Genomic DNA, 20,976 nt, shown 5'->3' with positions numbered 1-20,976 from the left:
GATATTATACGAAAGAAAGGACCTGTCGCCGAATTCTGGTATGATCTTGGTTTGGCTTGCGACGCTGAGGTAAGTATTTGTTCGACTAATACTTGAAAAAAATGGTCGCGCGGAGGGGTTTAATTTTCTTATCTTTCTTATCATTCCTAAACTGGTTTAGTGAGGGGTAACTAAATTATTATCTTTCCGAGTACTTGGTACTATGTACATATAAATTGTTTGCATGTGTTGCCAAGTTCCACGTGATCTCAGCTCAATAAAAGGTAAATAAAATATCTCAGTACACGGTTGAAGATATTTAGAATTTGTTATACGACTACCTAAATCAGGAACAGATTTCTCTATTTTTGAGGTCCTCCCTTAATATCTACGACAATCTCAAGAATTCAGCTTCATTACCTAAATAAACGTCCATTTCATCCTTGGCATGATTACACATGTCCAAGCTACCCCTGAGAGAGGAGCTTTCCTAGCATTATACCTAAATCACCTTGGCTGAAGGTGATTTGTGGTCCAAAATTAAGTAACAAAGACAAAAAGCCAATTCCTATCCCACGGGAGAACGCTCATTAATAACCGTTCCGAACGCCTCATACCCTTATGGTCGTGCTACATATCTGCCCTTCCATCCTAGACGCCGCCATACATGCCCTACTTGAATGAGGTCCTCGAAGTGCCATCGTAGTCATCGGTCGGTCCCCAAAATGATATTGGGGGCGAGTTTATGTCGTGTTAGTTCGCAATCGCGATGGTAGATAATATCCTTCATACTCCAATACTCATCCACCCAAACGTCCCAACTGCGGAAGCTAGAACCAGGGCGGTTAGAATACCAGCACCCGCTCTATCTCCTGTCGTTATTGGCGCTGGCGTGTGGGTAAACGAGTCACTTCCCGCTCCGGCATTCGGATCTCCTTCGCTCGTACCACCGGTTTCCATCGTCACTGGCGGTTTAGCCTTCCCGACTAACAGAGACGAGACAGCTCCCAGAACATTCATTGTCTGGCCCGCACCGACGCTATTATCGAATGTACCACTTGCCCACCCGAACCCGCAGGTCTTTCCGTCTGGCGGGCCAGTACACTGATTTACGGCAGCCTGGGCTGAGTCCTTTAGAACCGGTAGGACTTTCTCGGCCGTGAATGGGGCGATCTGTGTCATAGTCGTCATCCATCGGTGTAGGTAACCCTTGAAGCTCAACATATCCGTCGTGCAGGTCATGTGCTCTTCACATGCAATCTCATAGGCGACATTGTTTTTGAAGAAGTCGCGAATTGTTGCATCTAAGAGTCCACTGAGTCGCTGTTCCCATTTCGAGTCTCCACCGGTCTAGAGATATGTTAGTATTCGTATTAAAAGGGAAGGGTAGGGTATGCGGATAATTCCTACATAATTGTACATATGCGCCGCCCCTAATAGGTAGACCGCGTTATTGTATGAGAATTGGGCCTTGTTGATATCGGTACAGTTGGTTTCAACGTGAGCGCCATCGTATATCTTGTAGTCGCTGTCCATCAAGCCAACACTCTGGACCCAGTCCCAGGTTTTCTCTGCCCAATCGGCGTATGTTTCGTTATTTAGATAACGTGCCAAGCGGGCGCCAAGGTTGAAGAAGCAGCCATTGGCGATGCCTAAATCGGTATTAGTCTTGTACAAAGTTGAAGCATTTATTTATCTTACTGTTCTTGTAGTCATATCCATTGTTCGCGAATGGGATTTGCCATCGCAAACCACCACCACAGGTATCATCATGGCGACTAGGGTCGGCTTGAGTATTAAAAACTGCTTGGGCTAGATATAGCCACTGAGGTTGATCTGAAGGAGGGTCGGGGAAATTGAGCTCAGCCGCTAGCATGGCAGACATGCCCCAAAATCCCTGATCATCATTGCCGAGCGAGGCGGTAACGTTGGGGGGCATATAGTCTTTATTCGGACCAACCTGCCAAAGCATGGCTTGGGTAACTACGTCGTTGTAGGTGGTGTCGCCAGTGTAATGCCAATAATCGATCATTGCTCCCCAAAGCGCACCGCCTTCCCACCAGTAGTAATCACCTGCCGGAGGAGGGCCTGGGAGGATGCCGGGTGTTTGTCCGGATTCGTTCCCGTGGTAGTATGTCATGACATTTTGAGCGAGAGACTTAGATGTTGATATGATGTCGTCTGTGGGAGGAGATATTAGAATTATAGCTTACAAGATTATGTCATTTGCGATATATGACGAAAGGCAAAGTAATAGTTAAACATACCATCAGAATCTATCTTGTAAGTTTGCGCGGATACGATATTTCTTGTTAATAGTAGCGCGACCGGGACCGCGTGCGAAACGAAAGGCGCCATGATGCTAATAGTTGCGAGATTTAACATTCGTGAAAAAGTTAACGAGTGACAGAATTAGGCGATGAGAAAGACAATGGTCGCAGCTAAGACCGCGATTTCTTCAATATCAATCCGTCGTATTGCATGGGGTTATAGATCAAGGCGACTTTGTGATTGTTACGACAAATACCGTTCTCCTTCTCTGTACGAGGACAGATTTGGAGAGATAGTACATTAGAGTTTCGGACAAGAATGGAGATGTAGAGGAAGAAATCCGAATTGGTTCCTGGTGTAATGTTAGGTTAGGTACATCCAATGTGTACAGCTGTGTGCAACATTGGATGCACCCGACCCGGCAGGGTGATGTAATGTATTCACCGTGCAAATACTGTAACCATAATATGTGTCGCAATGCACCTTCCATATCAACTTGCTACTGCTATCTAAATTCAACCAACTGTAATCCGTATATTGGTTCTCACTCTCCGTCAAAGGCATGTTTAGCACTGTGGGGTCTGGGGGAGACTCACGAGGTAAGAGCGTTGGATGGTAATGACGACTCTGTGGTCCACAGCCAAGGAAGACCCGCATGATCACCCTTGCTAATTCCCCCAGCGTCTGCCGCTACTATTTGGTCTGGTGCCCCTGGTTCCCCTGGTTCCAAGAAATACAAGCTTTTTCACTCAAAATCCTTTCATCGATCGGTAGCCGTCTTGGCAAAACGCAACCTAATCAATCTAGAATCCAAACACCCCACGCGAAGTTATTGTCTCCATATTCAAGATACAATATTAGTAAACTGTCTTTTTGCTATGTTCAGCGGGTCCGGAAACATTTACGGCCATAAATTCGATAGAACTGAAAAGAAATCATTCTGGAGGTGACCATCGAGGATGCCCATCCAGCCCCTTATTATAATATGGCTCACCTAACAGTAATGTTATCATACTGTGATAAATACGGTATAGATCGGCATGATGATCCTTTATTTATGAGAGGCCGATGTGTACGAATATGATCGGTAAACCGGCATATGTGTGAGACAATAAGGTTTGAACTCAACAGCTTTAGGATAAAGAACTTGGTTCCCGATAATGACTTTTAAGCGCGACTACATACAATAGAATTTTCACTAGTTATGGAAAGCTTTTACTCTGGTCCCCCCAGGTGGTACCTACCCGTCCCTTTCCGAGTTTCAATATGCTCGAAGCTTCCACAACGGCCGTTTCAGTAACTCAGAGGCACAGCTCACTCGGTGGCTGGTATGTAGAAGCTTAGAATGCAAGCGCGTAACCCACGTGCGCGCCACATAGCGAGAGTCTATTTTTAGTCAGCTGCTTGGAATGTTTATGAGTGAAGTAGGTTAGCCTCGTGGAGGTTTTGCTGGTCTCTACATATGTGATGCTAGCGTAAGTGAATCTACAACTTTAATAAATGGAAGAGTCACTTGAGATTCTCAAGAGAATTTCAATGAGTAAACATTTTACACACACGATATTATATTTTTCAGATTCATCATTATAGGAATATTATAAATCTCTATGTTCACCTTTATACAGTTGCATTATCAGAAATATGAAGGTCCGGTCGAAACTCTTACACATACCTATTTAACCTAGATCTTTAGCACTGTATTTTATGGCGCATCTTCTTATCGCAGACTACTCTAAGAGCCAATAGTGCTCCGCCCTCTAGACTTATTAGTAACCCCAGCTTTATAAACCTCAAATAATACAGTGCAGCTATTTCATTCACACATTATTCTATATGCGAAGACTTTGGGCTAAGTCTTTATATAATGCGATGCGGAGAGAAGATAGCCACTGCAGGAATCGAATAAGCTAATGGTTATTTTTATACACCTCAAATATTTTATATTTAAACACATATACCTAGGGAATGACATCACAGTAGACATACGCTAAGCTACGGCATAAAAGGATGACTGTAATGTGACTTGGGGGCTAAAGAGTTCATGATAGTCAGCCCAGAACCGAATTACTGGAATTCCGATCAAACAATATGTGCAACCATCTAATAGACCATCTACGGAATAATAGTTTCACATTTTGGTATCTCAATTTCAAATCACGCCTATTCGCGCCGCGACTCTTAAAAATACTCAGTAAAATCATTGATTTTGATTGTTTCAAGACTTTAAAGGTGTAGGTATAGGTAAGCTAATATGTGTAACTCCATGTCATGTAAGCAGTTATGTCTATCAAGCCCGAAGGATTCGATTTTCGTTCAACGCAGTCCTTGGCGCGGGAGCGTCAATTCTACTGGCTGGAAAATATACGGATTTCAGCTTGATGCCTGCAGTATGTATGTGATCGCACTACTTGCTTGCGCATTAGGATCCAGCTCGACATGTTTCGGTAGGGTTGCATAGGCCCCCAACTGTCGTATAAGCCTCGCCCCCTTAGTATAAAAGTATTAACTAGCCCACGTCTATTGAGATTACCCTCATGTTTCCTAGTATCCGACGTTCCCTGTTATATCGCCTGGTTCTTGTCATAGAACTAGATATAACCCTATATTACTATCTTCCAATGTGGTATGTTTGAATTTCAGTAGCTGTATGGCGTTCATCTATTATGCGAATTTGATTATCTACTTCGCCAGACTACGCCAAGCGTTATTGCATTGTAAATAGTTCAAGACCTTATAGCGACAATCTGCGGCAACAAGCCGGAGCATCTGACCATGGAGGTCGTGGGTTCAGTCGCGTCCATCGCGCAGTTAATAGAGATCACAGCCAAAGTCTTCCACTATTGCGTCACAGTAATTGGCGCCTCAAAAATGATCGACGAGCTTGGACGCACGTCAAGTATGATGTTGCAGCTGCTTTATGAGGTGAAGCGGCAGGTCGACGGGGACGCTTCCGCAGCTCGTAGCCGCCCTTTAGGACCCGATGACCTTATTCGAGAGCTACAAGAATGTATGATCGACCTATCACGTCAGTTTGAAAAAACGAGCTCCAAAGGTTTCATGCAAAAAATACGATTCGCTCATATGGAGAAGGATATACAGAAGACTGTCGAGAAGGCATCCCGTATGAATGGCTTTCTTAACTCCTGGCTTACACTGGACATCAAGCAGACAACTAAGGCCATTGACGATGGTGTCAAAGCACTTAATAACCACGCGGAAGAAGAGATGATGAATGGTAAAATTGATCGCATCGTAGAGCACTATGCCCCTATTAGTTTCTCCGAGAAACATGGCAACGTCGTTCAACAGAGGCAGGACGGGACCGGACAATGGTTCCTCGAGTCGGTGGAGTTCCAAGACTGGATGCAATCTTTCGGGGGGACCATGTGGTGTTCAGGGGCACCGGGAGCCGGAAAGACAGTCATGGCCTCAATAGCTATCGAATATCTCAGAGAAAAAGTGCGCGAGAGAGGAGATGACCGTCTTGCATTTCTCTACTGCGACTATCGCCAACGCCAAGATCAGAAAGCGTCGATGATGCTTGGTAACCTTTGGGCACAGCTTTTCCGACAGCGAGGCCCTTCCGCTACAGAGGTCGAGCAACTATTTGGAGAAATATTATCCCGCTTCGACTTTAAGCCAACTAGGACTCAGATAACCAACATGGTCAGAGACGAATTGACAAATGGTACGCCAGGGAAGACATACATAGTTGTTGACGCCCTTGACGAATGCGCAGATGAGAATGAAAGAAATGCCTTCATTGATAGCCTGCGCAGTCTACAGCCTTTGGTTAACATATTAGTTACATCCCGGACTACACACTTTGACAATGCAGGATTTACTGATGTACAGGCTTTTCGCTTTATACCTACCAACGAAGACATGAGTACTTATATAAACGCACGGATACGAGAATCGAAGAAAATGTCCGGTTATATACAACGGAAACCGGAGCTGGAGGAGAATATTCGACGCCTAGTTATCGAGAGGGCAAATGGAATGTAGGTTGTAACTGAATACTGTCTGTCATATTCCACTCGATGATCGGATACTGACTACGCCGTGTAGGTTCCTCCTATGCAGAATGCACTTGGACTCATTGAGTAGAGCGATCACTCTCAAAGACCTGAAAAGGGAGCTGAGTCGTATCCCAGAAGGTGAAAACGTAATCAAAGATACCTACGACCAAGCCATGGAACGAATTCGAGACCAGGGCCTGAACATAGAGAAATTTGCTCTGCAAGTTATTAGATGGGTTTGTTTCGCAAGACGTCCGCTTAGACTTGCAGAGATTCTATGCGCCTTATCTATCAGCCCGGAAGATACCGAACTCGATGAAGATGCAATTGGAGAAGAGAGCGATATCACCAACTACTGTGCTGGGCTTGTAGTTGTGGAGGGCGAGAGTAAGACCGTGAGATTCGTTCATTACACCACGCAGGAGTACTTCAACTCGCTAAAGGATGCACGAAATTTCGCCCATAGCCACGGAGAAATAGCTTTAACCTGTATCTCTTTCCTTGGGCTCGACGACATAACCCTGTCAGCTAACGGCCCGTTGGCCCAGATCTGGTCCCCGCAGGACGAGGCACCATTCTTCGCATACGCGGCTATACATTTTGGATATCACTACGTCCAGGAGTCAAATCTCCCGGATCCGGAAAAGTCTGATTACCTAGAAGATACCACGGAGTTGTTACTGAGCTTTCTTAAACGTCCAGAACATGTTCAACGCGCAACTACGTCGATACTTAAGAATATAGGCGGTAGGATCTCTGTCATTTTTAACGACCCTAATCTTGGGGATGAGATGCCTGTTAGGGGTACGACGATGGATTTAGCCGCATTCTTCAACGTGATTAAGAAAGAATCCGACAATCGCCCGTTTGGTGTAACGATAGAATGGCTGTTAAAGAATACGTCCGGAGCAGCGGATTATGAGAGAACGCGTTTCGGTAACTCTCTCCATTGGGCATGCCTTAACAATTCAGTTGAATCGATCAAGGTGCTTTTGGAAAGCCCGGACATCGAATTAGATGCGAACGCATCTGCTGGACACGGCGTGGGTTGGCCAACAGCAATGGTTTCTGTCGCTTATGCATCTCTCGGCACTCTTCAGGCCCTTTTAGATCATGGGATCGATATCTATAAGAAGTCCGCACAAGAATGGTGCACGACGCTACTAGAGGAAGCCATATGGTGGGCCCATGCTGTGAAGGGGTCTGATAAAACGATACTGATAGAGGCAATAATGCAGAAGGATCCGCTTGGCCAACTGCTACTCTCACGAGATGTTTACTTCAGCACGGCACTCATAGAAGCAGTGCGTACGGCGGACTTCACCGTGTTTGAGTGTATCATGAAGCATCATAGCAGGATCCAAGTAATCGGTAGAAGGAATGAAGCAATCCTCACTAGCGATTTCCATAGGAGAACAGCGCTGCATTGGGCTGTAGCTGATTCTTCTCTGGCATTTAAAAGTTCTGATGGAGGTGCGAACTCAGGTATCCTTCGAATACTCGAGACGCTTTTGGACAGTCCATATGCCGGCCTCCTCCTTAAATGGCGTGATCGAAAAGGCGACACGCCGTTCGAGGCAGCTATTCGCCGGAATAATATCCAAGCTGTCGATGCTATCCTCAAGAAGCACAATGAGCACGAATTCCCCGATTTTTATCCATCCCAGCTAGTATCAGGACTGAACCTTGCTGCTCGGGTTTCTAATTCCCCTATAATCGACCTTCTGCTAAGCAGAATGGACGATAACCTTCTACAAAACCCTGGCGTTGATAGCGTATTGCACTATGCTGCTGGTGGGAGCAGACCTGAAAATACAGAATTCCTGTTGCAAAAGCTCAAACATCTGTATCTCTACGGCTCTCCGGGATCTGGGGGTAATCGGCCTGTTCACTACGCAGCAGCAAGCGGCAATATCGACGCAGTGATAGCTCTGTCGAGACAGAAAGGATTCAATATTGATTGTCAAAATGACCAAGGGCAGACTGCATTACACCTAGCCGTGCATGGAAACTTAATTGACGTATGTTCAAGTCTCCTGAAGGCCAACGCGAGTATCAACGTCAAAGACCTCAACGGCTTCACCCCGCTCGACATTGCTATCAAGAAACGCTTCGCAGAAGCCGTACGTATCATGGCCCAACGCCCAATAACGGAGATTAGCGGCCTCGAGGACAAAGACATCGCCTGGATACGGCAACAACCTTGGGGGAATGCTCTGATTCACGAGCCTACTGGCTCCTCGGACTTGGCGGCAGACCCCGAGAAATGGCCGAGAGAAGAGGAAGACATTATAACGGCAGCGTTATGTCTACAAAGGAAGCTTAGGCGACAAATAGGGACATCCAAATACACCCACGTATCAGCTTACCTCATATCCCGCATCCTTGATCTAGCAGAGTATTGGGTCAAGTCTACTAGCATCCGAGTTAGTATCGAAAGGGGCGGCGAGGTAAGGAGATGGGGCGACCCCTTAACACCCTACATCACCAGCAAAGCCATCAACAGCCTGTCGTCCCGACCCGTCCGGCGCATCGTATTCGAGATCACAAGCCACGATCAAGGCTACTGTTCCGACCCAAGTAGAGGCGAGAGCTGGACCTGGTTCACGGCCGACGTCCACCGGCGCGGGAATACCTTTTCGCAGGACCTAGCCAGCCCACAGGATCAAGGCACCACGAATAGGGAGATCTACCTCGCGCACAACCGCGGCGCAAATATACAGTGGCATACCCATACGCTATCCTGGAATCTCGGAGATCTCACGGGGGCGGATGCCGAGCGCGGCTCTTGGATCAAGGCTTTAGCATCGGGGGATCGGATTCTCGTCTTACCGCACGCTCGGTATCCGGGCTGGGAGAATTGGGTGCGCCGTGTGAGGATCGATGTGTACACTACGTGTCTAAGGAGTAGCGGGAAAGGGTGGTTAGAATAGGAGAACGAGCTCGCCTAGTAAATTAAGGACCTTTAGTGCGGCGTCGTGCCATAGACTTGAGCAGCCCCGCGGATTTAAAGGGGTTAGATGCATACGGAAGCAAAGAGGGACTGTTGTACATTGTGTGCTACTATAGGCTAACGTCTTAAAGCCGTGTATGGTGAGGACATATGGGATATTGTGAGTTAAAACACCCCGGTATCCACGGGTCTAGGCGCAACGCTCGGGAGGATTGGGGATGGGACGAATCAAGATGTAATATATAGTATACTGATTGCCTGGTAAGCATAATAATGATTTCCAATTTACGGTGGGCAATATCACGCAGCGGGAGGGAGCATCCCAAATATCGTTAAGGGACCGGAGTTGTACGAAGCCTGGTGTACGAAGCCTGGGTTAGGTACGTGTAAATGGCAATGTCAACATAGCTGGGTTCGGTATACCTATAGTGCTGATGACTGTATAATAATAAGAAACGAGGGAGAAGCAAGATATAATAAGCCAATCAATAGCCTTTTTAAATATAGTTATTCTAACTTTTTATACTTGACACCCTTTTCTTCAGGTTAGGTAACAGTTATTTTTCAGAGCGTCTTATCTTTTTAATAAATAACTCATCTTAAACCAATAATCTACCTAATGTTAAACTTGTACTGCTTACTTCGTATACTAGGTGGTACGTAATCTGTCTGAAGTGGCACGCCTTATACCTTTTTTCTTTTTTTACGGTACCTGGCATAAGCAAAATGTCGTGTACTCACCGCAATCTCATCTGCAATGTCGATCGATTTCGGGATATTTAACCCTACATTATTTTGTTCAGTTTCTCCTCATATTTCTTACAACCTTATTCATTATTACCATTCCAACAATAAGAGGATAGGTCATCAAGTAAAACCGCCAAGATGGCCTTAGCCTACAATCATTTGAAGCTGCTCAATGCCGCTATCGACACCACGCCCCTCATTGATAATCACGCTCATCCGCTACTCACCGCCGAGAACGTGAGTAAGCACTATTTATTGTCTATTGCTACCGAAGCCAGCGGGGCCGCTCTCCGCGACTCTAAGAAAAGCCTTGCTCATATTCGGGCCGTGAAACACCTATCCGGCGTTCTTGGCTGCGAGCAGACATGGGAAGCTGTCGAAGCTGCCGTCGAGCGGAAACGACTCGAATCGCGCGACGCTTGGATTAAGCGCTGCCTTGACGGCATCGAGACTATCTTAATCGATGACGGACTAGATGTACAGGGCCAAGCTGAGACTTATTCGTGGCATAGCCAATTTACCAGGAGTAAATGCAAGCGCATCGTTAGGATTGAGACGGTAGCAGCGGATGTCATAGCTAAGAGCTTCATTGCGCACCATGAGAACCATCCTGCTACGAGCTGCTGTATATCACAATTCGAAACTCTGGTGGCCACGGAGCTTTCGCTACTTGCTGCGGATCCCGATGTTGTCGCTTTCAAGTCCATCGTCTGTTATCGAACTGGGCTAGACTTTTCTTCTTCAAAGAGCGACATAGACATGGAAGATGCGGAAGACGCTCTGATGGACATATTAAGCGCGGGAGTGACGCCTGGGACGCCCGTTTCTGGATTCTCGTTGCGGAAGAGAATAGCGCACTCGTCCCTAAACAGCCTGATCGTCCATGCTGCCGCTGACGTCGCTCAAGAACACGGGAAACCAATCCAATTTCACACCGGTCTCGGCGACAACGACATTAAATTAACCAAGTCGTCGCCGTCTCATCTACAAGCTTTCATCGAAGAGTATCCCGCGCTCCAGATCGTACTGCTCCACGCAGGCTATCCTTGGACAAGAGAGACGGCGTACCTGGCAGCCATGTATCCGCATGTCTATGCTGATATCGGTGAGGTATTCCCCTGCATCAGCCGTAAGGGCCAGGAAAGCGTCCTGAGAGAAATGCTGGAAGTATGCCCGTGGTCTAAGATCCTCTGCAGCACGGACGGACACGGGTTCCCAGAGATGTACTTGACCGCGACGACTCAGCTCCGCTCTGTTCTAAAGACGGTAAGTATTTTTGCGGATTAACCCTACTTACTATCTTGCTAATAAGATCTAGGTATTAGGAGACTTGGTTCAGACTCGGCAACTTGATGAAAAGCAAGCCGTACAGCTCGTTCAAGATATCCTGTTTTCCAATTCCAAGAAGCTTTACAAACTTGAGACGGAATCTACTCTCCCCAGTCTCGCACAATTATCAACCGTCTCGGCTACCAACTGGAGTAACCAGACAATTATCCAGCAACTTCAGAGCATGAATGCCAAGTATCTACGCGTCTACTGGCACGACTACACTTCCAGCAACAAGTGCCGGCTTATCCCAATCAAGCAGGTGTTCAAGACGCTGTCGAGCGGTAAACCCCTGACACTATCTCTTGCCAAAGCTAGTTTCGGGATGACGCAGATCGACGTGTTGATTCCCCAAGCATCGGCAACCGGTATGTACACAGCCCATCCAGATTGGTCGAGTCTGAAATCTGGCCCCGTCGACGGCCATGTCAGCTGTTATGCATACTTCACAGAGCTGGACGGCTCGGAGGCGATATTATGCCCGAGAACGATCCTGCGTAACGTGGTCAAGAAAGCAGCAGACGAAGGATTAAACTTCCTCCTCGGTTTCGAGGTCGAGTTCCTCGTCATGGAACGCGGTCCGGCTGGCTCCCGCTTAGGCCAATTTCGAACACTACGTAGTGACGGTCACAGCTGGTCGGTAGCGAGGGCATTCGCTGATTGGGGCCGCGAGGGAAGCTTTGCCACAGCTATTGACGAGATCCTGGATAGTCTGGACGCAGCAGGCATCGAGATTGACCAGTTCCATGCCGAGAGCGCACCAGGCCAATTCGAGCTTGTGTTGTCGCCGTTGCCACCGCTAGAAGCCTGCGATAGCGTGCTCCATGCGCGCCAGATCCTCGAATCCGTCTCGGCGCGCCACGGGTTCCGAGTAACGCTCCACCCTAAGCCGTTCCCTACAAAATGCGGGTCAGCCTCGCACATGCACATGTCTATCTCTTCTCCCGGAGGCGACCGGCCGGAGGTCTACGAGTCGTTCTATGCCGGCATCCTTGAACATTTCCGTGCTATCATCGCCTTCACGAACGGCAACATAACAAGTTACGAGCGCATGGTGGACAGTGCCTGGGCCGGCGGACGATGGATCGCCTGGGGCACGCAAAACAAAGAGTTGCCACTGCGTAAGATCGAGGGCAGCCACTGGGAACTTAAAGTCCTCGACGGCTTAGCAAACCCGTACTTCGCCGCCGCGGCGCTTTTAACCGCCGGCACGGACGGTGTCCGGAGAAAGGCATCGCTGACCTGGAAAGACTGCGCAGGGGATCCCGCCCGCTTTACTACGGAAGAGAGGGCCGATTTGGGTATCGAGAAGATGTTCCCGGCGGACTTGCGGGAGGCTCTGCAGGCGCTCCATTCGGACGATAGTCTCGGCCTTGATCCCGAGTTTGTGCAGCGGTATATTCATGTTAAGGAGGCTGAGCTGGCGATGCTAGAGCCTATGACGCCTGAGGATCGGCGCGAGTGGATCATGGAGAGATATTGAGAGTAAAAGTAATAGTAATAATAATAGGATCTAATAGAGTAGAGCATTAGAGTATCAGTCTACGTATAGATCATATACCCAACACATGGCTTCGGATATCTTGACCGTAGAAGGTCATGTTGACCAGACGGAACACAGGTAAAGGGAGACAATTCCTCGTTTCACGACTTATATGCAGCAACGCCATGACATGGTCCGAGTATTACTACCTATCACATAGAAGACTTAAACCACACTTTACGGATCCGCACATAAGACGGAATATATATCCATCAATTCCGGACAATCTAATCAAACGTAATCTTCTTACCCTGGGGCTTAACAACAGCACCGGTAAGATACGTCGCCACGCCCGCATCTCCATACTTAGGCTTCGCAGGCTTCTCGCTCTTCTCCCCAAACGCAGTCCCATCCTTCTTCTTCCCATCCGCACTCGCATCTCCATCTGTCCTCCGCGCCGGTCTATGTTCCCTCTCCCTCTTCTCACCTTGCGGCCTCTCTCTTCCGCCTTCCCTCTTCCCCGCCCCCTGAGGATCCCGATCCTTACCAAACCTCTTCTTATACCTCGCCTGATCATCCTCCGCCAACTCGATCTTCAGCTCGCGCCCTCGAAGACGATTGACCCACCACTTGCGCATCTTGAACTTCTTCTCCTCCTGCTGCGCATCTCCGTCCCCGTCAGCTTTTTCATCCGCATCCCGGAAATCTTCCTCCGTTTCGATTTCTTCTTTGATCTTGATGAATCCCTTTACCGCCCACCCCGCTGCTTCTGGCTCCTTGAACTTGACCCATCCGAACCCCTTACACTTCCCGCTGTCCTCGAATGTTGCGACCTTGACCCATTCGATGTCGCCGCACTTGTCGAAGTGTGCGCGTAGATCATCTTCGGTTGTTTGGAAGGAGAGGTTTCCGACGTAGATTTTACGGCTGGTAGGGGTTTTCTCTGCTGCTGTCTGGCTGCCATTTGTTGTAGTAGCGCCGGTGGTAGCAGCAGTTCCATTCTCAGCTTCCTTCTTTGGTCGTCCCTCGTACGAGTTGGAGTTTTTAATCAAGACTTTTCGACCGCTTAGTTCGGTCTCTGTTAGAGCCATAGCGGCGACGGATGCAGATTCCACGTTGAAGTCCACGTATGCGAAGCCCTTGTTTTGAGTCTTTGGCGTATCCTCGTTGTTTCCGTATCTCCTATCCCCGTTATATTTACTCGTCGGCATGTTGACTCTCGTGATGTTCTCCTCTTTTATCATACCGCCCGAACTTTCCACCAGCCATTTGAACAATTCCACTCTCGTCAAGGTAAAGGGCAAGTTTCCTATCCATATGCCGTGTTCAGAGCGCTCGGATTTCTTATCCCCCTTCCCGCCTTTGGATGCACCCTTTGGTATAGGTAACCCATCTTCCGACTCGGCTTCGTCGTCGCTCTTGGGCTTTTCGGGGAGCGGTTTGCCTTTCTTGAGAAGTCGCTTCGCTTTTTTTGACGGCGGCTCCGGTAGCGACAAGTCTACCTCAATCTCGTCGACTTGCGACTTGCGCTTTCTGGAATCTTTGGTCTCTGGCGCGGCATGTTGCTCAGCCTCGGCTATGACTGTGGTGGCCATTATGGTTCTGAGAGTTCTGAGACTTCCGAATTGAGTTTATTTTTATTTTCCGTATTATTGTTGGAAAGGAAAGGCACACATGTGCCCGCCTTGATTCGATGTTGAAAAGGTGTAGGTTAGGATGCAGCTTTCACGAAATTTTTATGGATCTGATAAGATAAGAGATATCTCTGATTAGTTACATATGTCATTTAGTTGGATAGGGGTACTATATGTAAATAACCAATATACCCCTGAACCACGCTTCATTCTATCAATTCTATCGAGAGGCAGCACTTTGCAAGCTGCTTTCATCAAATATGTGCGAGTTTTATATTTATATCCAACTCATATATAATATTATATATCGTCCAAAGTACTGCTCATTTATGAACCCAATTCCCATCCTCCTTGCTCTTTATAATCTCATGCACATCAACCCTCTCCTTTACGATCTGCGCTCCATTCACGAGATCATTCTCATCAGCACGTTTCCCAGCTTCCTCCTCGTCCTTCGCAATTCCTGCCTCGACATGCCTCCTCACCAGCCGCCTCCTCGCCATTTCGAAATCTACATCCACAAACCACCTCTCGTCCATGAGCTGTGCAGCCGAGCGCCACTAGAGCAGTATATATAGGTCAGCAATCATATTGCCGGGAAAGGGGGCGCTGGAAGTAACTCCTTCACTCCGAGACAAGCCGGTAAGAGCAAAACAACAAGCAATTTCCCGAGGTAAGACACATACAGGCTCCTTGTCCAAGCAAACATAATTCCCCTCGAAGACCACAATCCTATGCGCCGGCAATATCGCAATATCATCCGCTTTCGGATCCTTAATCGCATGGTCAAAACTCGGCGCATACAGCGGCTGCAGAGGCGGAGGCGGCACAGTACGCAGCGCCTTGACCAGCGTCAGGAATCCGGGCCCGTCAAACGTGAACTCGGCGCCGCGACGGGCGTGAGCAAGAGCCGGGTCCGGCATAGCGGATAGTTGCGCCCGCGTTAAGTGGTACCCGTCCATGGGCACGAAGACAGCGGGCGGCACAGCATCGGGGACTTCTGGGTGCAGGCTTGCGTGCCGAGCATTAAGGGCTGCGGTGACGATTTGGGAGAGGGTTGTTTTGCCTGGGGTTGGTTAGTGTATACTATCTAGTATAAGAGGGGAGACTTACCTGAGCCTGGGATACCGGCTATAGCGATTACTGAAAAATGAATATGTTAGAGAGACGTGAGAATTATACTGAGAATATCCCAGAAGACTTACAGAGTCGACGGTCCGCGGGGAGCTGCTGGAATTTCTCCCACGCTTTGTCCACAAGGCGAGCTACCTGGTCCTCCATCTCTCTATAACTAGGCTGTAACTAAATATAATAACTACCTTTAAGGTACCTAGAACTAGCAGAAGAAAGAAAATAACGCTTGAGTTGAATTCGAACAAATCGACTTAAACAAGTATCCTAGATCTTTGTGATATGTAGAGATATGCTGTGTCAACAAAGTACCAAATCTCGCATTTGGAGATGTCAAGTTCCTAGTCCAGGTCAATCCTTATAACCCCATTGGCCCATCCCCTCACCCCGGGGAGCGGAAGCTTTATGCCCCACTAACGGAAGAAGTACATAGACGCGCGCTGATGTCAAAGCCGAAGCAAACTTGGTCTAATATCTCGTTACACTAAAGCAATTTCCCCCGGTCAAAGGTAAACGAGCCGCGGTACCAAAATCGGGTTTCTCGTCCCCGTTCATCTTATAATTAATCAATCGTAACATTGAAATCTAAGCGGTCCAATGGATCCGGATCTCGATTCCGGCCTCTTCGGTATCCAGCTCTCCGACTCCGAGGACGGAAGCAGCAACAACTCAGAACCCGCTGAAGGGACTCGGCCGAAGAAAGGGGAAGCAAGCACACCCGTAGACCGGACAGCCCAGTCGGAGGAGGAGTTCCAGGCAGTGCGGAGGGAGTATCGGGTTAAAGTCGAAAATGGAGAAGTACGTATCTTATTATGACTTTTACTTACACCCGCACGTGCACGTCATCTATTATATATATATAAGTTCAAATGCGACAGTAAAATAAATAAATAAGTTAACACATCCTCAGATATGGAAGACTATCCAACTCCCCCTAGGACCAGGCCGGGTCCCCAAGCCCGAGGCTCAAGCCCTACTACACGCAGTTGAGGAGCTATACTTCTTTCGGCGGTATGCCGAGGGCGCAAATTTTGCGCGAGCTGTTCTAGGTGGGAAAGGGAGTGAAGGTGATGACGAAGAGGGACCATCCGGGCTTGACGAGGATACTAAGAAGCTATTGCGATATTATGAGAAGAAATGTCACGAGAAGGAAGTGTAACTATAGATAAAGGGAGGACTAAAAAGATTCGATACCCCGCTACATAAAAATTTTATTACGAAATATAGACTACATCAGTTCACATGTCAAGATGACAGGTTAGACAATCAAAATCAATGGGAGAAGAGTGATTATTATCTTTATCCCTTGCTCTAAGAAGAGTATTCTATATATCTAAGTCTAACATGATACATCTGTGCTCCCGTTTGTTCGGTCGGTCGTCGCGGCGAGGCAAATCGCCTACAAGCCTATGCCAGAACGTAGCAGATCTAAATAACCCCTTTTCTATGCAACACAGTTTTGTTGGTTGTTGGGTATGCCGGAACGCCGTGCTTTTTCGAAAACAAAAAAATAAATTCAAGTCAAGTTCATCACCCCTAATTTTTTCTCTCTTCAGTACTCCGGAAATGCTCTTGTTATGGATATGGTACGTCGTTGTTTATCCCACTCGTCGTATGGCTTATGACGGACGTTGTGGTCGTGATTCGATGAAATGGAATGGCAGGTAGCCAAATTCCTGGACCTACGCCATCATCTTGCCTTCAACTTGTAGCCTTTCTTTTTCCCGTTCCTCGGCAAAGACGCGTCGGCTCATAGCAAGGACGCACTCGAAACCCTCTTTACCTTTCGTCGCGTTTTCTCGGAATCGGGTGACTAGGCTGTCTTCGATACTGGTCTTGATCCTTTGCCAACCACCGCACAGGGCCGTTATTCGGGCGTCCTGCTCGAATTGTGTCCTATGGGCATCTAGAGGGCGATAAACCACCGTCTCTTGAACGTTGACCATATTTGCCCAAGTGATGTTCTGCGATACCATAGTGACGGTCTTTGCGGCGGGGTCAACATAGGACGTCTCGAAGACCTGACTCGTCTCCGTGCAGCCGATAATAGATTTCAGCCATTCTGGTGCTGATTGCTTACAGGTGATAAGACGCTCCGTTCGTAATATACCGGTGGCTGGGTCGACTTCTCGAGCGAGTGTATCGACGGCTATGACGTGGGTAGATTTGTCGTTCCAAGGGCAGTATTTCCGCCAGTTAGCGGTAGATACTTCTTCCCAGGAGTAGTTGAAAGTGTGGGTGTTGGAGAAGACCTTCATCTCTGACGGACGATCCCAATACGAGGCGGATTAATAGTTAAGGGATAAAACGGCCCTCCTCAAAGAATAGACTCAAAGCTGCGGATGTAGTTTTTTAAAGTCCGTCCGGACGTTCAACCGTTGAGGTGTAGCAGAGGAACCTTAGTATGCAAGGTCGGACGGAGAGTGCGGACCGAGATAACAAATTCCGTATGTAAAATCGCAGCAGTTTCAAAAAAGAACCGGAATAAATGTCTCGCGTGCTAATCAGGTACTGTGACGAAACAGATACACAATTTAAAAATCGCTCGTGACACGATAAATGATGGTGATAATGGCAGAACAGCCAAGCTCCTTAGAATATTTTTTTGAATGAATGTTAAGCGTGCCGAGGGATTTTGTTTTTAAGTTTATTTTTAAGTTGTTTAGTAAGATGAGATGAGATGCGAAATAAATGACAGGAAATGCAGAGGCTTTTGAGAAAATTTCAATCCAAAGGTCCCGACTGCCCGATCGGCATTGGCGACAAGGAACCTTATCGCGGATTCCTTTTTTGCCTTCCCGGCAATGTTCGGTATGTCCCCTTACACAATTCTCCTCGCCAAAACATCCTAATTAGGATTAGCCTCGCCAGGTCAGAGAATAGTTCGGAGACGGCGTCAAAGCTTTTAACAAATTTCAAAATTTTAATTGGTTGACTGGTCCCTGAATGGATCCGAAGTGGACTCCGAGCTTGGGCCAAGTGCCCAAAAACCTGGAGCGGGTGCGGAGTCCCAGCAAAGCATCCAGACTTTGCTATGTTTCGTCAATTTTTGCATATGACAGAGACGATCTGCTGGGGCTGGGATCTACATACACTACACAGACCGGTCACCGATGAGCCTCTCACAATCTTGACGACTCAGTGACTTAATTTAGCCGATCTTAGCCTCTTACATCAATCAGTCTTCTATGATGATTTTTATGACTTCAACCCTTACCCATACCCCTAATGATCATCTACTTAATCGATCCGTGATATACTAATTGCGTAGTTCAGTCGACTAAACCCTAAGAGTTATTAGGGTTATCAGTTTATCGATAGAGTCGTCCCCAAGAATATCCATCATATTCTAATGATAAGAGATGGATCAAATATGAACTTGCGGCCTTGTCAAAGCTAGTTTTACTACAATATTATCATCAATTAAAGAAATAAAGAAAATATAACAGTGTCCGCGTTGAGACTCGATAGCGAATATGATACACGGCACTCGAACCTTTGTTTACAGCTTCATATTAGCAACTGATGTGCGCACAATTGCTCATTCTGTGAAGAATCACGTGGCTCCTTTACAAGTCACATCCCTCAACGAGGAACAATAACCCAAGTCTTAAAGAAATTCATTCATATTGGAATATTGGGATAATAGGACTAGCCTATCAAGGAACAAGTCGCCTTTATAATACAGGTTACTAACCCGTCATCACCCACCTCATAATTCCATCTAGTAATCGTCGCCACGACTAATAACCTCCTTTACGGTAGGTCGGAGCAAAATAGTCTAAAATCTCAAATCAGCATGGCAAACATCTATGTCATACGCATAATAGAAAAACTCACGTGCTCAAATTGGGCCGTGTACGACCCTTTCTTATCCAGTAGAGGGGGGTAGTCCTCTACAATACCAGATTGGACGAGATTGTTCAGCTAATACGACGTTAGCATAATTTCAAATATGCGTAAATCATTAGGATGCTTACCCCCAGCAAGTATTTCTCCTGGCCGAGTCTGTCTAAATATCTTCGTGCAAACGGAATAGTACCAAAGTTCTTCTTAATAACGTTCAGAAGGGATTTGGCTGAAGACAAACGTAGATCAACCTTGGGGGCGTCGCTACGTAGAGCATAGTGGGAGACCTCTCCCTCATCGTGGACATAACCGTTTCCGGTACTGCCGAAGGTCTCGATAGCGAAGACATCGCCTTCTTCCATCTTCGTGTTGTCATTCGTTTTAACAATGGGGACGCTCTTGGTCCCGTGGATGCTATACGGCAAGATAGTATGGCCAGTAAGGTTGCGGATTGATTTGATCGGGTATGTAGTGCCGTTGATCTCGCATTCGTAACTCTCCATGGCCTCTTGGATGTATCCACCAAGTTCGCCAAGACGGACGTCAATGCCCGCCTCCTTAATACCTGTGTTGGTCGCATCCTTTACGGCTGCCAACAGGTTGTCATACATTGGGTCGAACGCCATGGTAAATGCGCTGTCGACGATCCTACCATTGACGTGGACGCCAATGTCTACTTTCATGACATTACTCTGCTGCAAAATAGTCTTGTTCCCAGCATTCGGGGTGTAGTGGGCAGTAATGTGATCCAAGTTTAAGCCCGTCGGGAAGCCGACTCCGGCAACCTTAGCGTCACCTTCTGATAGCCCATCGTGGCCAACTAGGCGCCTGATGCTGTTCTCAATCCCTTCAGCGATCTCGGTCAAGCTTTGGCCAGGCTTGATGTTCTTCTGAGCCCACTGGCGAACTTGACGATGGGTTTCGGCAGCATGGCGATAGTCAACTAGGAAGTCGGTGTTCAAGTTGTCCAAGTGCCGTTTCTCTTCGCTAGTAGTGCGATAGCGATTCTCATCTTTATATTCGACTTCTTCACCCTTGGGATAGGTGTTGTTCGGGAACAATTGGGACATCAAGACACTCGGAGGGTCTGTCTGGGCAGTAGGAGCCTTCTTCTTCTTCTTTGGCTTCTTCTTTTTATTCTTCTTCTTCTTGGCAGCTCCGGGCGCAGGTTCGGCGGTTTGATCGTCGGCGTCATCTTCAGAATCTTCGCCGGAATGCTCTGCAGCATCGCCGTCCTTGGTTCCGTTGGCTCCTGCGGCAGCCTTCCCGTTGGTGGCTCCTTCGCTCACTACTAAATATTAGAGGATTATTCCAGCTATAGTTTTATATTAGCTTAATACTAACCACTGAGCTTTTGGAGCTCATCCGATGGTGCTTTAGCAGCCATTTTGCGATGAGTTAAGGCAAGGCTTTTTCGGTTGTTTGAGTTAAAGAAAGGTGGATTAAGACTTAAGGCTCGGAACTTTTGAACCCCACCAACTTTTTCTCGGTCTTAAGCATTATTGCATCGGAGGGCGCGGGGCATCGAAACTCCCGTTACATGCTTGGACCGCCCCGCAATTTCGCTATGAGCTTATT

At 47.5% G+C, this 20,976-nt stretch overlaps 8 protein-coding genes across 8 annotated transcripts; 3 read left to right on the top strand and 5 right to left on the bottom strand.

The window, feature by feature from the left end:
- Positions 1-313: 313 nt before the first annotated feature.
- F5Y00DRAFT_241381 (glycoside hydrolase family 76 protein) lies at positions 314-2,589 on the bottom strand. The gene is made up of 4 exons (XM_048008369.1): positions 2,247-2,589; positions 1,681-2,160; positions 1,390-1,631; positions 314-1,329 (listed from the first exon to the last, which is right to left on the bottom strand). The coding sequence occupies exons 1-4, from the start codon at positions 2,362-2,364 to the stop codon at positions 766-768; spliced, it is 1,404 nt and encodes a 467-aa protein (XP_047863339.1). The 5' UTR covers positions 2,365-2,589; the 3' UTR covers positions 314-765.
- Positions 2,590-4,810: 2,221 nt separating this feature from the next.
- On the top strand, positions 4,811-9,205 carry F5Y00DRAFT_271146 (ankyrin; the record flags this gene model as incomplete). Its single annotated transcript, XM_048012741.1, has 2 exons — positions 4,811-6,254; positions 6,322-9,205. The coding sequence occupies exons 1-2, from the start codon at positions 5,023-5,025 to the stop codon at positions 9,203-9,205; spliced, it is 4,116 nt and encodes a 1,371-aa protein (XP_047863338.1). The 5' UTR covers positions 4,811-5,022.
- A 564-nt stretch (positions 9,206-9,769) lies between these two features.
- F5Y00DRAFT_241379 (glutamine synthetase/guanido kinase) lies at positions 9,770-12,807 on the top strand. The gene is made up of 2 exons (XM_048008368.1): positions 9,770-11,238; positions 11,291-12,807. Exons 1-2 carry the CDS (start codon positions 10,111-10,113, stop codon positions 12,782-12,784), a joined length of 2,622 nt encoding a protein of 873 aa, XP_047863337.1. The 5' UTR covers positions 9,770-10,110; the 3' UTR covers positions 12,785-12,807.
- A 170-nt stretch (positions 12,808-12,977) lies between these two features.
- On the bottom strand, positions 12,978-14,477 carry F5Y00DRAFT_241378 (RNA-binding domain-containing protein). The gene has a single exon (XM_048008367.1). The coding sequence runs from the start codon at positions 14,377-14,379 to the stop codon at positions 13,072-13,074; it is 1,308 nt and encodes a 435-aa protein (XP_047863336.1). The 5' UTR covers positions 14,380-14,477; the 3' UTR covers positions 12,978-13,071.
- Positions 14,478-14,699: 222 nt separating this feature from the next.
- F5Y00DRAFT_118294 (P-loop containing nucleoside triphosphate hydrolase protein) lies at positions 14,700-15,863 on the bottom strand. Its single transcript, XM_048004002.1, has 4 exons — positions 15,624-15,863; positions 15,532-15,561; positions 15,105-15,484; positions 14,700-14,978 (listed from the first exon to the last, which is right to left on the bottom strand). Exons 1-4 carry the CDS (start codon positions 15,697-15,699, stop codon positions 14,742-14,744), a joined length of 723 nt encoding a protein of 240 aa, XP_047863335.1. The 5' UTR covers positions 15,700-15,863; the 3' UTR covers positions 14,700-14,741.
- A 163-nt stretch (positions 15,864-16,026) lies between these two features.
- On the top strand, positions 16,027-16,781 carry F5Y00DRAFT_118290 (uncharacterized protein). The gene is made up of 2 exons (XM_048004001.1): positions 16,027-16,347; positions 16,460-16,781. The coding sequence occupies exons 1-2, from the start codon at positions 16,147-16,149 to the stop codon at positions 16,706-16,708; spliced, it is 450 nt and encodes a 149-aa protein (XP_047863334.1). The 5' UTR covers positions 16,027-16,146; the 3' UTR covers positions 16,709-16,781.
- A 40-nt stretch (positions 16,782-16,821) lies between these two features.
- F5Y00DRAFT_241375 (MSF1-domain-containing protein) lies at positions 16,822-18,296 on the bottom strand. The gene has a single exon (XM_048008366.1). The coding sequence runs from the start codon at positions 17,805-17,807 to the stop codon at positions 17,232-17,234; it is 576 nt and encodes a 191-aa protein (XP_047863333.1). The 5' UTR covers positions 17,808-18,296; the 3' UTR covers positions 16,822-17,231.
- A 678-nt stretch (positions 18,297-18,974) lies between these two features.
- F5Y00DRAFT_241374 (peptidase) lies at positions 18,975-20,852 on the bottom strand. The gene is made up of 4 exons (XM_048008365.1): positions 20,743-20,852; positions 19,530-20,686; positions 19,390-19,476; positions 18,975-19,330 (listed from the first exon to the last, which is right to left on the bottom strand). Exons 1-4 carry the CDS (start codon positions 20,783-20,785, stop codon positions 19,274-19,276), a joined length of 1,344 nt encoding a protein of 447 aa, XP_047863332.1. The 5' UTR covers positions 20,786-20,852; the 3' UTR covers positions 18,975-19,273.
- Between the last annotated feature and the right edge of the window lie 124 nt (positions 20,853-20,976).

Source organism: Daldinia vernicosa (assembly GCF_022497035.1).
Source record: "Daldinia vernicosa strain CBS 139.73 unplaced genomic scaffold F5Y00scaffold_34, whole genome shotgun sequence".
Classification (NCBI taxonomy): Eukaryota; Fungi; Ascomycota; class Sordariomycetes; order Xylariales; family Hypoxylaceae; genus Daldinia; species Daldinia vernicosa.
The sequence above is the reverse complement of the archived record's forward strand: the minus strand, read 5'-3'. Positions and strand labels throughout refer to the sequence as shown.